The 14511-nt window shown below is 43.2% G+C and overlaps 1 protein-coding gene across 1 annotated transcript in view; it reads right to left on the bottom strand.

Annotated features, from left to right (window-relative positions):
• The window catches only part of plekhd1 (pleckstrin homology domain containing, family D (with coiled-coil domains) member 1), a 35556-nt gene extending 22088 nt beyond the window's left edge, over positions 1–13468 (bottom strand). The window contains exons 1-4 of the mRNA XM_055865606.1: positions 12824–13468; positions 3186–3279; positions 2944–3033; positions 1585–1661 (exon numbers count right to left, since the gene is read on the bottom strand). Of these exons, the coding sequence (XP_055721581.1) occupies positions 1585–1661; positions 2944–3033; positions 3186–3279; positions 12824–12978 (416 nt within the window). The 5' untranslated portion in view covers positions 12979–13468. The remainder of the gene's footprint in view (positions 1–1584; positions 1662–2943; positions 3034–3185; positions 3280–12823) is intronic.
• Between the last annotated feature and the right edge of the window lie 1043 nt (positions 13469–14511).

The raw sequence follows: 14511 nt of genomic DNA, 5'->3' as shown, positions 1-14511 counted from the left end.
AAGAGGTAGTGTGTAGTTTGTTCACAGTTACACTACCGTTCAAAAGTTTGTGGTCACTTAGAAATGTCCTTGTTTTTGAAAGAAAAGCACATTTTCTGTCCATTAAAATAACATCAAGTTGATCAGAAATACAGTGTAGACATTGTTAATGTTGTTGATGACTATTGTAGCTGGAAACGGCTGATTTTTTATGGAATATCTATGTAGGCATACAGAGGCTCATTATCAGCAACTATCACTCCTGTGTTCCAATGGCAATTAGCTAATCCAAGTTTATCATTTTGAAAGGCTAATTGATCATTAGAAAACCCTTTTGCAATTATGTTAGCACAGCTGAAAACTGTTGTCCTGATTAAAGAACCAACGAAACTGGCCTTCTTTAAGACTAGTTGAGTATCTGGAGCATCAGCATTTGTGGGTTCGATTACAGGCTCAAAATGTCCAGAAACAAAGATTTTCTTCTGACACTCGTCAGTCTATTCTAGTTCTGAGAAATGAAGGCTATTCCATGCGAGAAATTGCCAAGAAACTGAAGATCTCGTACAACGCTGTGTACTACCCCCTTCACAGAACAACGCAGACAAGTCCTTAACTGAAACAGACAAGTCCTCAACTGGCAGCTTCATTAAATAGTACCCGCAAAACACCAGTCTCAACGTCAACAGTGAAGAGGCGACTCCGGGATGCTGGCCTTCTTGGAAGAGTTGCAAAGAAAAAGCCATATCTCAGACTGGCCAATAAAAAGAAAAGATTAAGATGGGCAAAAGAACACAGACACCAGTATCCCGGAGTCGCCTCTTCACTGTTGACGTTGAGACTGGTGTTTTGCGGGTACTATTTAATGAAGCTGCCAGTTGAGGACTTGTGACGCGTCTGTTTCTCAAACTAGACACTCTAATGTACTTGTCCTCTTGCTCAGTTGTGCACCGTGGCCTCCCACTCCTCTTTCTATTCTGGTTAGAGCCAGTTTGCGCTGTTCTGTGAAGGGAGTAGTACACAGCGTTGTATGAGATCTTCAGTTTCTTGGCAATTTCTCACACGGAATAGCCTTCATTTCTCAGAACAAGAATAGACTGACGAGTTTCAGAAAAAAGTACTTTGTTACTGCTCATTTTTAGCCTATAATTGAACCCACAAATGCTGATGCTACAGATGCTCAACTAGTCTGAAGGTGGACAGTTTCATTGCTTCTTTAAAATCTGGACAACAGTTTTCAGCTGTGCTAACATCATTTCAAAATGTTTTTCTAATGATCAATTAGCCTTTTAAAATGATAAACTTAGATTAGCTAACACAACGTGCCATTGGAACATAGGAGTGATGGTTGCTGATAATGGGCCTATATAGATATTCCATTAAAAATCAGCTGTTTCCATCTACAATAGTCATTTACAATATTAACAATGCCTTCACTGTACTTCTGATCAAGTTGATGTTATTTGTTTATAGCTGCAGTTAGTACAGCTAGATTTAAAGAGGCAGTGCATAGTTTCAGTTTGTTTACAGCTAGATTTAAAGAGGCAGTGCATAATGTTTGTTTACAGCTAGATTTAAAGAGGCTTTATGTAGTAAATAGTGACTCACACTCTGCCAGACTCCTGCAGCATCTCCAGCCACTGGTTTTGTTCTGCCTCATTCTCTGCAGCCAGGACAATGTTACCCTGAGGAAGTAATAGAGCATCATCACACGATAATATACAGTAGCATACATTATCACCACTTGATATTATACAGTAGCATACATTATCACCACTTGATAATATACAGTAGCATACATTATCATGATAATATACAGCAGCATACATTATCAGGACATGATAATATACAGTAGCATACATTATCATGATAATATACAGCAGCATACATTATCATTACATGATAATATACAGTAACATACATTATCATGATAATATACAGCAGCATACATTATCAGGACATGATAATATACAGTACCATACATTATCATCACACGATAATATACAGTAGCATACATTATAATAACTAGATAATATACAGTAGCATACATTATCATCACATGATAATATAAAGCAGCATACATTGTCATCACATGATAATATACAGTAACATACATTATCATCACATGATAATATACAGTAACATACATTATCATCACATGATAATATACAATAGCATACATTATCATCACATGATAATATACAGTAACATACATTATCATCACATGATAATATACAGTAACATACATTATCATCACATGATAATATACAATAGCATACATTATCATCACATGATAATATACAGTAACATACATTATCCCCACATGATAATATACAGCAGCATACATTATCATCACATGATAATATACAGTAACATACATTATCATCACATGATAATATACAATAGCATACATTATCATCACATGATAATATACAGTAACATACATTATCCCCACATGATAATATACAGCAGCATATATTATCTTCACATCATGCATACATCCCGTGTGGCTCAGTTGGGCATGGCGCTTACAACGCCAGGGTTGTTGGTTCGATTCCCACGGGGGACCAGTAATAACAACAACAGAAAGTACAAAAACATATCTGCTAAATGACAAAAAATACCACATCACAAACAGTAGCACGCATCTGTAACAGTTTAACTTTAGTTCGTCCCCTCGCCCCGACACCGGTCGCGAACCAGGGACCCTCTGCACACATCAACAACAGTCCCCCACGAAGCATCGTTACCCATCGCTCCACAAAAGCAGCGGAACCACTACTTCAAGGTCTCAAAGCGAGTGACGTCACCGATTGAAACGCTATTAGCGTGCACCACCGCTAACTAGCTAGCCATTTCACATCGGTTACACATCATCACATGAGATATACAGTAACTGCCTAATAATACAGAGATGCAGATTTCAAGTATCTATTATTAAAGCAACAGTATTGTCTAAGTACTTACAGTGAAGTCGTCATGATTTATAACCATGGCGAATGGCATGCCCTGGTCTTCCTTCGGATCCACAACACAGCCTCCTAAGGGGATCACACCCTGAGACAGACAGGATGAAGACAACACAATGCATCAACTTCTCATAGTTGTAGAATATATATATATATATGTCATCATGCATGTGAGATATAATGTGAAAATATTGCAGACCTTTTGAGGTTAACACATGCACCATGTTGAGTAAAGCTCACCTTGGGGTGGATGTTAAAGTATTTGTTGGTCTCAAAGCTTCTCTTCTCATTCTCTGCATAGTAGAGCAGGAAACTGTCTTTGATGATGAAGAATCTAGGAGGATGGAGAACGTGGCATTAGTTGGAGGAGAAAGAGGGACAACAACACAGGGCTAAAAAAAGAGACTGAGACAAACAGACAGGCAGGCAGCAGCCCATAGACTGCATCCTCACTGGATCATTCTGGATAACCATGTATAGGTAAATAAACAAACAGGTAAGCAGCAGACTAGCTAACCCACACCACCAAGTCATACCAGCAGAGTCTGACAGAGGTTTAACTAGCTAACCCACAACACCAAGTTATACCAGCAGAGTCAGACAGAGGTTTAACTTGCTAACCCACACTACCAAGTCATACCAGCAGAGTCTGACAGAGGTTTAACTAGCTAACCCACAACACCAAGTCATACCAGCAGAGTCAGACAGAGGTTTAACTAGCTAACTCACACCACCAAGTCATACCAGCAGAGTCAGGCAGAGGTTTAACTAGCTAACCCACACCACCAAGTGATACCAGCAGAGTCAGACAGAGGTTTAACTAGCTAACCCACACCACCAAGTCATACCAGCAGAGTCTGACAGAGGTTTAACTAGCTAACCCTCACCACCAAGTCATACCAGCAGAGTCAGACAGAGGTTTAACTAGCTAACCCACACCACCAAGTCATACCAGCAGAGTCTGACAGAGGTTTAACTAGCTAACCCTCACCACCAAGTCATACCAGCAGAGTCAGACAGAGGTTTAACTAGCTAACCCACACCACCAAGTCATACCAGCAGAGTCAGACAGAGGTTTAACTAGCTAACCCACACCACCGTTAGACCTGATGATGTGTTTCTGCCTATGAGCTTAGATAGCCAACATCGCCTACAAGCGTGATCAGTGATTTCTATTGGAGAAGCAGTTTCTGGCTGTCTTCACACTGTCTTTGCTGAAACTAACCCGAAATGAAACTAAAAACTTAGAAACTCTGCCTCCTACAGTCTCCGTAAAAAACTACAAATCCCTTTGGACACGGCTTATGTGGCATCGATACGGGCCAGGAACATTGATTCTAGTGTCAAAATGGACTACTACGGGTATATAGGATAATTTGTCTTTTTTTAAATTTAACCTTTATTTAACTAGTCAAGTCAGTTTAAGAACAAATTCTTATTTACAATGACAACTTAATGTGACATGATCCCCATTAAGCATACCAGTCAACCTACAGTATATGTAGCCTATTGGACATTCACATTGCACTGTATAGTCTTACCTGTGGATTGTGGACAATGAAATGGGATAGTCAAAGTCTCCGCAATAAGAGCTGAGACATTCATATTTATTTATACAATGGGTGGGTCTAATGCTGAATGCTGATTGGTTAAAACCGGATTCCAGTCGGTGTCTATTCCACAAATTGCCACCGGCTTAATCTATTGCGTTAAAATGCCTGTTTAATCTGTTCCATCTGACTGTGCGATCCACTGTCTCATCAGCCCAGGCAGGGAAGTTATAAACGTCATCTCCACTATTAAAAGCATCTAGACATTATCTCACATTTCTTTTAGACAAACATTTAGTTTTCAACAGCAGAAATTTACAAGAGAGCACATTTTCTACGCCAGGTGAAATCGCACTTCATTAGCTCTTTGTTATGGTTGTATCCAAATAAATGTCACTAGAAAAACAGCTTAAAACAAAATGCAAATGCAGCTACTGTTGTTATTTTGGCTGCTCTGTTTGTCGTGACTAAATTAGCTGTAATTGGCTAGCGAGCAAGCAAGGGATAAGAATGTTGCCAGCCAGTATGACAATGGAACATTTAGAATGAACGACTTGTTCCCGTTAGGATTGGGTCGGATCTCTGGCAACTGAACCAATAGAAGAAACTACCAGCCGACTTGGGTAGCAACCCTACATTTGTGTCGGGACTATATCTTGTGAAAGGATGAAATAGTATGAATAAATTCATCAAGATAATGTGTTTTTAATGAAAATATTTAAATCATTATTTGAATATGTTGGTAACCCCATTGTATAAAAGTTATAATGTCCTCGAAGCCGGTGTTTGGAAGACATTTTGAAATGGTTTGCCGGCCCTCGACTTTGTCTTGGGCTCAACAGCACCCATGTCAGTATATTCTCCAAACCCCGGCTTTTCGGCCATTATCACTTAAATAAACTCTTCACAGTTGTGTTCTGTGGGTGTCACTGAGTAGGCTGCTACCTTATTTAATGGATCCACAATCCATAGGGGAGGCCCTGCATTGAGATAGAAGTATGACCCCAATGCAAGTCTAATACATCCACAGTACGATTTCAACAGATTCATTTTGTCAAACTAACAAATTGTATTTTGTTTATATATATTACGACATTGTTTAGCAATATCTAGTCCAAATATGGCCGTTTTCATCACTTTCAATTTAAGGTGAACCGCAAATTCCGCTATTGTAGCTAATCCTTATCGTGGCCAGCTACACAACGGTGCTTCCCGTCATAGAATGGGACTTGGTTGTTTCATCCTCAATGCGTTCAAACAAAGGATCACCGGAGTTTGAGACTGAAAAGCCCTAGCTAGCTAGCTGGATATACGGTTTGGATACGGTTTGGATGAGGATATACGGTTTGGATGAGGATATACGGTTTGGATGAGGATATACGGTTTGGATGAGGATATACGGTTTGGATGAGGATATACGGTTTGGATGAGGATATACGGTTTGGATGAGGATATACGGTTTGGATGAGGATATACGGTTTGGATGAGGATATACGGTTTGGATGAGGATATACGGTTTGGATGAGGATAAACGGTTTGGATGAGGATAAACGGTTGGGATGAGGATATACGGTTTGGATGAGGATATACGGTTTGGATGAGGATATACAGTTTGGATGAGGATATACGGTTTGGATGAGGATATACGGTTTGGATGAGGATATACAGTTTGGATGAGGATATACAGTTTGGATGAGGATATACGGTTTGGATACGGTTTGGATGAGGATATACGGTTTGGATACGGTTTGGATGAGGATATACGGTTTGGATGAGGATATACGGTTTGGATGAGGATATACGGTTTGGATGAGGATATACAGTTTGGATGCGGATGTACGGTTTGGATACCGTGAAGTTCCCTAACATACCGAATAGGTGGAGTTGGAGTTAATCTTTCTCCCCACTGGTGGTGATTATACTGGTACTTGGACTACATCTAGTTAGCTATGTAGCTATACTGAACAAAAATATAAACACAACATATAAAGTGTTGGTCAAGTTTCATGAGCTGAAATAAAAGATCCCAGAAATGTTCAATATGCACAAAAAAAGCTTATTTCTCTCAAATGTTTTGTGCACAAATTTGTTTACCTCCCGGTTAGTGAGCATTTCGCTTTGGCCAAGATACACCTGACTGGTGTGGCATATCAAGAAGCTGATTAGACAGCATGATCATTACACAGGTGCATCTTGTGCTGGGGACAATAAAAGGCCACTCTAAAATGTGCAGTTTTGTCACACAACACAAATGCCACAGATGTCTCGAGTTTTGAGGGTGCGTGCAATTGGCATGCTGACTGCAGGAATGTTCATTTCTCTACCATAAGCCACCTCCAACGTTGTTTTAGAGAATTTGGCAGTATGTTCAACCGGGCCTCACAACCACAGACCATGTGTAACCACGCCAGCCCAGGATCTCCACATCTGGCTTCTTCACCAGTGGGATCATCTGGGGGAGGGGGGTGCTAAGGAGTAATTCTGTATGTAATAAAGCCATTTAGTGGGGAAAACCTGATTCTGATTGCCTATGCCCTCCCAGGCCCACCCACGCCTGCAACTCTGCTCAGTCGTAGATTAGGGCCTAATCTATTTATTTCAATTGACTGATTTCCTTATATGAACGGTAACTCAGTAAAATCGTTGAAATTGTTGGGTTTATATTTTTGTTCGGTATTTATTTTGATAATCATTATCACCGTTAGCATAGCTGCTGTTAGCTAGCTAGCTACCCAACTAGCTAGAGTTACCTAAATAGCTAGCAATCTAGATAGCTGACGTTAGCCTGTCTCAATACTCGGATTTGGCTTGGAAACACGATAACATTTTAAGAGAGAAAAAATACTTAGTAGGACAACCTTTTGTCATCATTGTGATGTCCGCAGATTGACTTCAGATGCAGTAGAACTTTAGCCAGCTAACTAAGATGGATGGGACCACCATATTGTAGCTAGCTAACATTAGCATTGCTAGCCTTTTCTAACGAACTTTGCTAGTAACAGTAATGGCAACATTTTTTTTTTTTTTTTTTATTTAACCTTTATTTAACCAGGTAGGCTAGTTGAGAACAAGTTCTCATTTGCAATTGCGACCTGGCCAAGATAAAGCAAAGCAGTTCGACACACACAACAACACAGAGTTACACATGGAGTAAAACAAACATACAGTCAAAAATGCAGTTGAAAAATAAGTCTATATACAATGTGAGCAAATGAGGTGAGACAAGGGAGGTAAAGGCAAAAAAAGGCCATGGTGGCAAAGTAAATACAATATAGCAAGTAAAACACTGGAATGGTAGATTTGCAGTGGAAGAATGTGCAAAGTAAAGATATAAATAATGGGGTACAAAGGAGCAAAATAAATAAATACAGTAGGGAAAGAGGTAGTTGTTTGGGTTAAATTATAGATGGGCTATGTACAGGTGCAGTAATCTGTGAGCTGCTCTGACAGCTGGTGCTTAAAGCTAGTGAGGGAGATAAGTGTTTCCAGTTTCAGAGATTTTTGTAGTTCGTTCCAGTCGTTGGCAGCAGAGAACTGGAAGGAGAGGCGGCCAAAGGAAGAATTGGTTTTGGGGGTGACCAGAGAGATATACTTGCTGGAGCGCGTGCTACAGGTGGGTGCTGCTATGGTGACCAGCGAGCTGAGATAAGGGGGGACTTTACCTAGCAGGGTCTTGTAGATGACCTGGAGCCAGTGGGTTTGGCGACGAGTATGAAGCGAGGGCCAGCCAACGAGAGCGTACAGGTCGCAGTGGTGGGTAGTATATGGGGCTTTGGTGACAAAACGGATGGCACTGTGATAGACTGCATCCAATTTGTTGAGTAGAGTGTTGGAGGCTATTTTGTAAATGACATCGCCGAAGTCGAGGATTGGTAGGATGGTCAGTTCTACAAGGGTATGTTTGGCAGCATGAGTGAAGGATGCTTTGTTGCGGAATAGGAAGCCAATTCTAGATTTAACTTTGGATTGTAGATGTTTGATGTGAGTCTGGAAGGAGAGTTTACAGTCTGACCAGACACCTAGGTATTTGTAGTTGTCCACATATTCTAAGTCAGAGCCGTCCAGAGTAGTGATGTTGGACAGGCGGGCAGGTGCAGGCAGCGATCGGTTGAAGAGCATGCATTTAGTTTTACTTGTATTTAAGAGCAATTGGAGGCCACGGAAGGAGAGTTGTATGGCATTGAAGCTGTCCTGGAGGGTTGTTAACACAGTGTCCAAAGGGCCAGAAGTATACATAATGGTGTCGTCTACGTAGAGGTGGATCAGAGACTCACCAGCAGCAAGAGCGACATGACCATCCCCCTAAAATAAATTTGACAGCATCATAACATGGCAATGTTGTCTCCTACTAATTATTTGCCTACTTTAGTAATGTCATTGTATTTCCAATCTGGAGCCAGTCAGTCTGCATCTGTAAAGCATAGAAGTAGCTTCCAAATGAGATTACGTTATTTCTCGAGCTATGGTTATATTTGAGTGATGTAGACAATCGTTGACCCTGTTTTTCTGTTAGACAGTGCACAGTTGGGTGCCAGATTGATCCCCTTGTCATGAACAGATGCCGGGACCTACCAGAAGGAGCAAAGGTATGATAACATGTCCTGTAATGTGATTGCAATGGTTTAGTGACCTCCAAAAATAATTTCACAGGCTCATCATTTGTAATAAAATACAGAAGGCAAACCACTTCGTTACTTGGATACATTTGATCACCCAAATGTGAAACATCATTTATGTAAACTGACATTATTTGTTGTTTATTGTGTACTTCTTAAATGCCTGGTGGAACCAGCCTGGTCACCATATAATGTCCAGGGTATAACCTAGCCTGGAGGAACCAGCCTGATGCTGTAAATTAACATGTACAGTGCCCTCGGAAAGTATTCAGACCCCTTGACTTTTCCCACATTTTGTTATGTAACAGCCTTATTTTAAAATGGATAAAATAAAATAAATCCTCAGCAATCTACACACAATACTCCATAATGACAAAGTTTATTTATATATATATAAAAAGAAGGATTTACATAAGTATTCAGACCCTTTGCGGTGACACTTGAAGTTGAGCTCAGATGAAACCGGTTTCCATTGATCATTCTTGAGATGCTTCTACAACATGTCCAGCTGTGGTAAATTCAATTGATTGGACATGATTTGGAAAGGCACACACCTGTCTATATAAGGTCCCACAGTTGACAGTGCATGTCGGAGAAAAAACCAAGCCATGAGGGCGAAGGAATTGTCCGTAGAGCTCCGAGACAGGATTGTGTCGAGGCACAGCTCTGGGGAAGGGTACCAAAAAATGTCTGCAGCATTGAAGGTCCCAAAGAACACAGTGGCCTCCAACATTCTTAAATGGAAGAAGTTTTGGAACCACCAAGACTCTTCCTAGAGCTGGCCGCCCGGCCATACTGAGCAATCGGGGGAGAAGGGCCTTGGTCTGGGAGGTGACCACAAACCTGATGGTCACTCTGACAGAGCTCTAGAGTTCCTCTGTGGAGATGGGAGAACCTTCTAGAAGGATAACCATCTCTGCAGCACTTCACCAATTAGGCCGTCATGGTAGAGTGGCCAGACATTAGCCACTCTTCAGTAAAAGGCACATGATATTCCGCTTGGAGTTTGCCAAAAGGCACCGAAAGACTCTCAGACCATGAGAAGTAAGATGCTCTGGTCTGATGAAACCAAGATTGAACTCTTTGGCCTGAATGCCAAGCGTCACGTCTGGAGGAAACCTGGCACCATCCCTACGGTGAAGCATGGTGGTGGCAACATCATGCTATGGGGACATTTTTCAGCGGCAGGGATTGGGAGACTAGTCAGGATCAAGGGAAAGATGAACAGTGCAAAGTACAGAGATCCTTGATGAAAACCTGTTACACAGCGCTCAGGACCTCAGACTGGGGTGAAGGTTCACCTTCCTACAGGACAACGACCCTAAGCACACAGCCAAGACAACGCAGGAGTGTCTTCGGGACAAGTCTCTGAATGTCCTTGAGTCGCCCAGCCAGTTCGAACATCTCTGGAGAGACCTGAAAATAGCAGTGCAGCAACGCTCCCCATCCAACCTGACAGAGCTTGAGAGGATCTGCAGAGAAGAATGGGAGAAACTCCCCAAATACAGGGGTGCCAAGCTTGCAGCGTCATACCCAAGAAGACTCAAGGCTGTAATCGCTGCCAAAGGTGCTTCAACAAAGTACTGAGTAAAGGGTCTGAATACTTATGTAAATGTGATATTTCTGTTTTACAATTTTTAATAAACTGAGAGACCTTACAGATAATTGTATGTGTAGAGTACAGAGATTAGGTAGTCATTCAAATATCATGTTAAACAATATTATTGGACAAGTGACTCCATGGAACTTATTATGTGACTTGTTAAGCAAATGTTTACTCCTGAACTTATTAAGGCTTGCCATAACAAAGGGGTTGAATAATTATTGAATCAAGTTTCACGTTTAATGAATTTGTAAAATATTTGATAAAACAGAATTTCAACTTTGACATTATGCAGTATTGTGGGTAGGCCAGTGACAACAAAAATAAATCTACATTTTATCCATTTTAAATTCAGGCTGTAACAACAAAATGTGTAAAAAGTCAATGGGTATGAATACTTTCTGAAGTATCTGCACATCAGCTATGATGTCTTTGTTTAATGCCGATATTGTGTGGGATGTTTTATTGATGTGATACTCTAGTGCTATTCTGTGTAAGGCTAAGTGCTATGTGAGGATCCAATGAGAAACAGGACTAGGTTGTTCTGATCATAGATAGCACTTACTGTAGTAGGGGAAAACCATGATGGATCCGAGCCAAGAGTTTGACTGTGAGCTTTATCACGGCAGAAGTAAAGCACGGCAGAGTATTCTGCCATTTGGGCGACAAAGACAGTACTGAACTTGGAAGAGGCCGATCCCACAGCAGCCCAGTTGTCAGACAGGAAATGGAACCATATTGTAGTTACTCCACAATACTAACCTGATTGAAATTTATGTCCTGAATACAAAGTGTTATGTTTGGGACAAATCAAACACAACAAATCACTAAATATCACTCTTCATATTTTCAAGCACGGTGGTGGCTGCATCATGTTATGAGTATTTTTAGGATGAAAAAGCACAGGCAAAATCCTAAGGGAAAACCCAGGTCAGTCTGCTTTCCAACAGACACCGGGAAACAAATTCTAGTTACGGTTTTGACTTAAACTAGCTTGAAAATCTATGGCAAGACTTTAAAATGTCTGTCTAGCAATAATCAACAACCAAATTTGACCGAGTTTGAAGAAATAAAAATCATTTTTCTTGCAAATATTGTACCATCCAGGTGTGCAATGTTCTTAGAGACTAACTCAGAAAGACCCACAGCTGTGATCGCTGCCAAAGCGGATTCTAACATGTATTGAGGGGGATGAACACTTATCTAATCATGATATACTAATGTTTTTTAACCTCCGGGATTATGCTGTTGTGTAAAATGCCTTTTTTTTTATATTAAAGTTGAATGTACAAAAAAAAGTTGTTCATCTGTAAACCAACGTTAACATTGTCATTTATTTCCCCCTTCTATATACACTGCCAGTACTTGTGTCACCATGCCAGGCCCTACCTGCTGCTAGGTAGAATGAACTAGACAGTTGATAATGCCAGGCCCTACCTGCTGCTAGGTAGAATTAACTAGACAGGTGATAATGCCAGGCCCTACCTGCTGCTAGGTAGAATGAACTAGACAGGTGATAATGCCATGCCCTACCTGCTGCTAGGTAGAATTAACTAGACAGGTGATAATGCCATGCCCTACCTGCTGCTAGGTAGAATGAACTAGACAGGTGATAATGCCAGGCCCTACCTGCTGCTAGGTAGAATGAACTAGACAGGTGATAATGCCATGCCCTACCTGCTGCTAGGTAGAATTAACTAGACAGGTGATAATGCCATGCCCTACCTGCTGCTAGGTAGAATGAACTAGACAGGTGATAATGCCATGCCCTACCTGCTGCTAGGTAGAATGAACTAGACAGGTGATAATGCCATGCCCTACCTGCTGCTAGGTAGAATGAACTAGACAGGTGATAATGCCATGCCCTACCTGCTGCTAGGTAGAATTAACTAGGCAGGTGATAATGCCAAGCCCTACCTGCTGCTAAGTAGAATTAACTAGACCGGTGATAATGCCATGCCCTACCTGCTTCTAGGTATAATTAACTAGACAGGTGATAATGCCAAGCCTTACCTGCTTCTAGGTAGAATTAACTAGACAGGTGATAATGCCAAGCCTTACATGCTGCTAGGTAGAATGAACTAGACAGGTGATAATGCCAGGCCCTACCTGCGGGACCACTTGGCGGAGGACCGTCCGAAGGGCCTCTTCCAGAGCACCCCATGCAGCTGCACCTTGGTGCTAATGTCCAGCACTTCAGAGTCTGTTTGCTCCATGGACGTCCAGTAGGAAAAGAGAGAGGGTTTGGAGGACGAGGAGAACATCGCTATAACTAACCCTCCTAACCCTTCCACAGAGGGGCGGGGAGTTGGACAAAATATCAATGGAACAAAAATAGAAATGAGTAACTAGGAAGAACACACAGAGCAGCCACACACACATACACCCAATAACACACACACAACACACACTTGTGGACACGACATACACTCACAGACAAAGTAACACATATCCTGATACCAAACTCAGCGGGGTGGAATGATGAAGCTGCCAATACATCAGCATCAGCTGGAGGCAGACAACTGGAGAGGAGAGGAGGGGCAGAGAGGATGAAGAGAGACGGGTTGGGGAGGGCAGAGAGGATGAAGAGAGACGGGTGAGGGGAGGGCAGAGAGGATGAAGAGAGACGGGTGAGGGGAGGGCAGAGAGGATGAAGAGAGACGGGTTGGGGAGGGGCAGAGAGGATGAAGAGAGACGGGTTGGGGAGGGCAGGAGAGGATGAAGAGAGACGGGTGAGGGGAGGGCAGAGAGGATGAAGAGAGACGGGTGAGGGGAGGGCAGAGAGGATGAAGAGAGACGGGTGAGGGGAGGGCAGAGAGGATGAAGAGAGACGGGTTGGGGAGGGGCAGAGAGGATGAAGAGAGACGGGTTGGGGAGGGCAGGAGAGGATGAAGAGAGACGGGTTGGGGAGGGCAGGAGAGGATGAAGAGAGACGGGTTGGGGAGGGCAGGAGAGGATGAAGAGAGACGGATTGGGGAGGGCAGGGAGGATGAAGAGAGACGGGTTGGGGAGGGCAGGAGAGGATGAAGAGAGACGGGTTGGGGAGGGCAGGAGAGGATGAAGAGAGACGGGTTGGGGAGGGCAGGAGAGGATGAAGAGAGACGGGTTGGGGAGGGCAGGGAGGATGAAGAGAGACGGGTTGGGGAGGGCAGGAGAGGATGAAGAGAGACGGGTGAGGGAGGGCAGGAGAGGATGAAGAGAGACGGGTGAGGGAGGGCAGGAGAGGATGAAGAGAGACGGGTTGGGGAGGGCAGGAGAGGATGAAGAGAGACGGGTTGGGGAGGGCAGGGAGGATGAAGAGAGACGGGTTGGGGAGGGCAGGAGAGGATGAAGAGAGACGGGTTGGGGAGGGCAGGAGAGGATGAAGAGAGACGGGTTGGGGAGGGCAGGAGAGGATGAAGAGAGACGGGTTGGGGAGGGCAGAGAGGATGAAGAGAGACGGGTTGGGGAGGGCAGGAGAGGATGAAGAGAGACGGGTTGGGGAGGGCAGGAGAGGATGAAGAGAGACGGGTTGGGGAGGGCAGAGAGGATGAAGAGAGACGGGTTGGGGAGGGCAGGGAGGATGAAGAGAGACGGGTTGGGGAGGGCAAGAGAGGATGAAGAGAGACGGGTTGGGGAGGGCAGAGAGGATGAAGAGAGACGGGTGGGGGAGGGCAGAGAGGATGAAGAGAGACGGGTGGGGGAGGGGCAGAGAGGATGAAGAGAGACGGGTTGGGGAGGGCAGAGAGGATGAAGAGAGACGGGCTGGGGAGGGCAGAGAGGATGAAGAGAGACGGGTTGGGGGAGGGCAGGGAGGA

The sequence above is a fragment of the Salvelinus fontinalis genome, chromosome 16 (genome assembly GCF_029448725.1).
Source record: "Salvelinus fontinalis isolate EN_2023a chromosome 16, ASM2944872v1, whole genome shotgun sequence".
NCBI lineage: Eukaryota > Metazoa > Chordata > Actinopteri > Salmoniformes > Salmonidae > Salvelinus > Salvelinus fontinalis.
The sequence above is the reverse complement of the archived record's forward strand: the minus strand, read 5'-3'. Positions and strand labels throughout refer to the sequence as shown.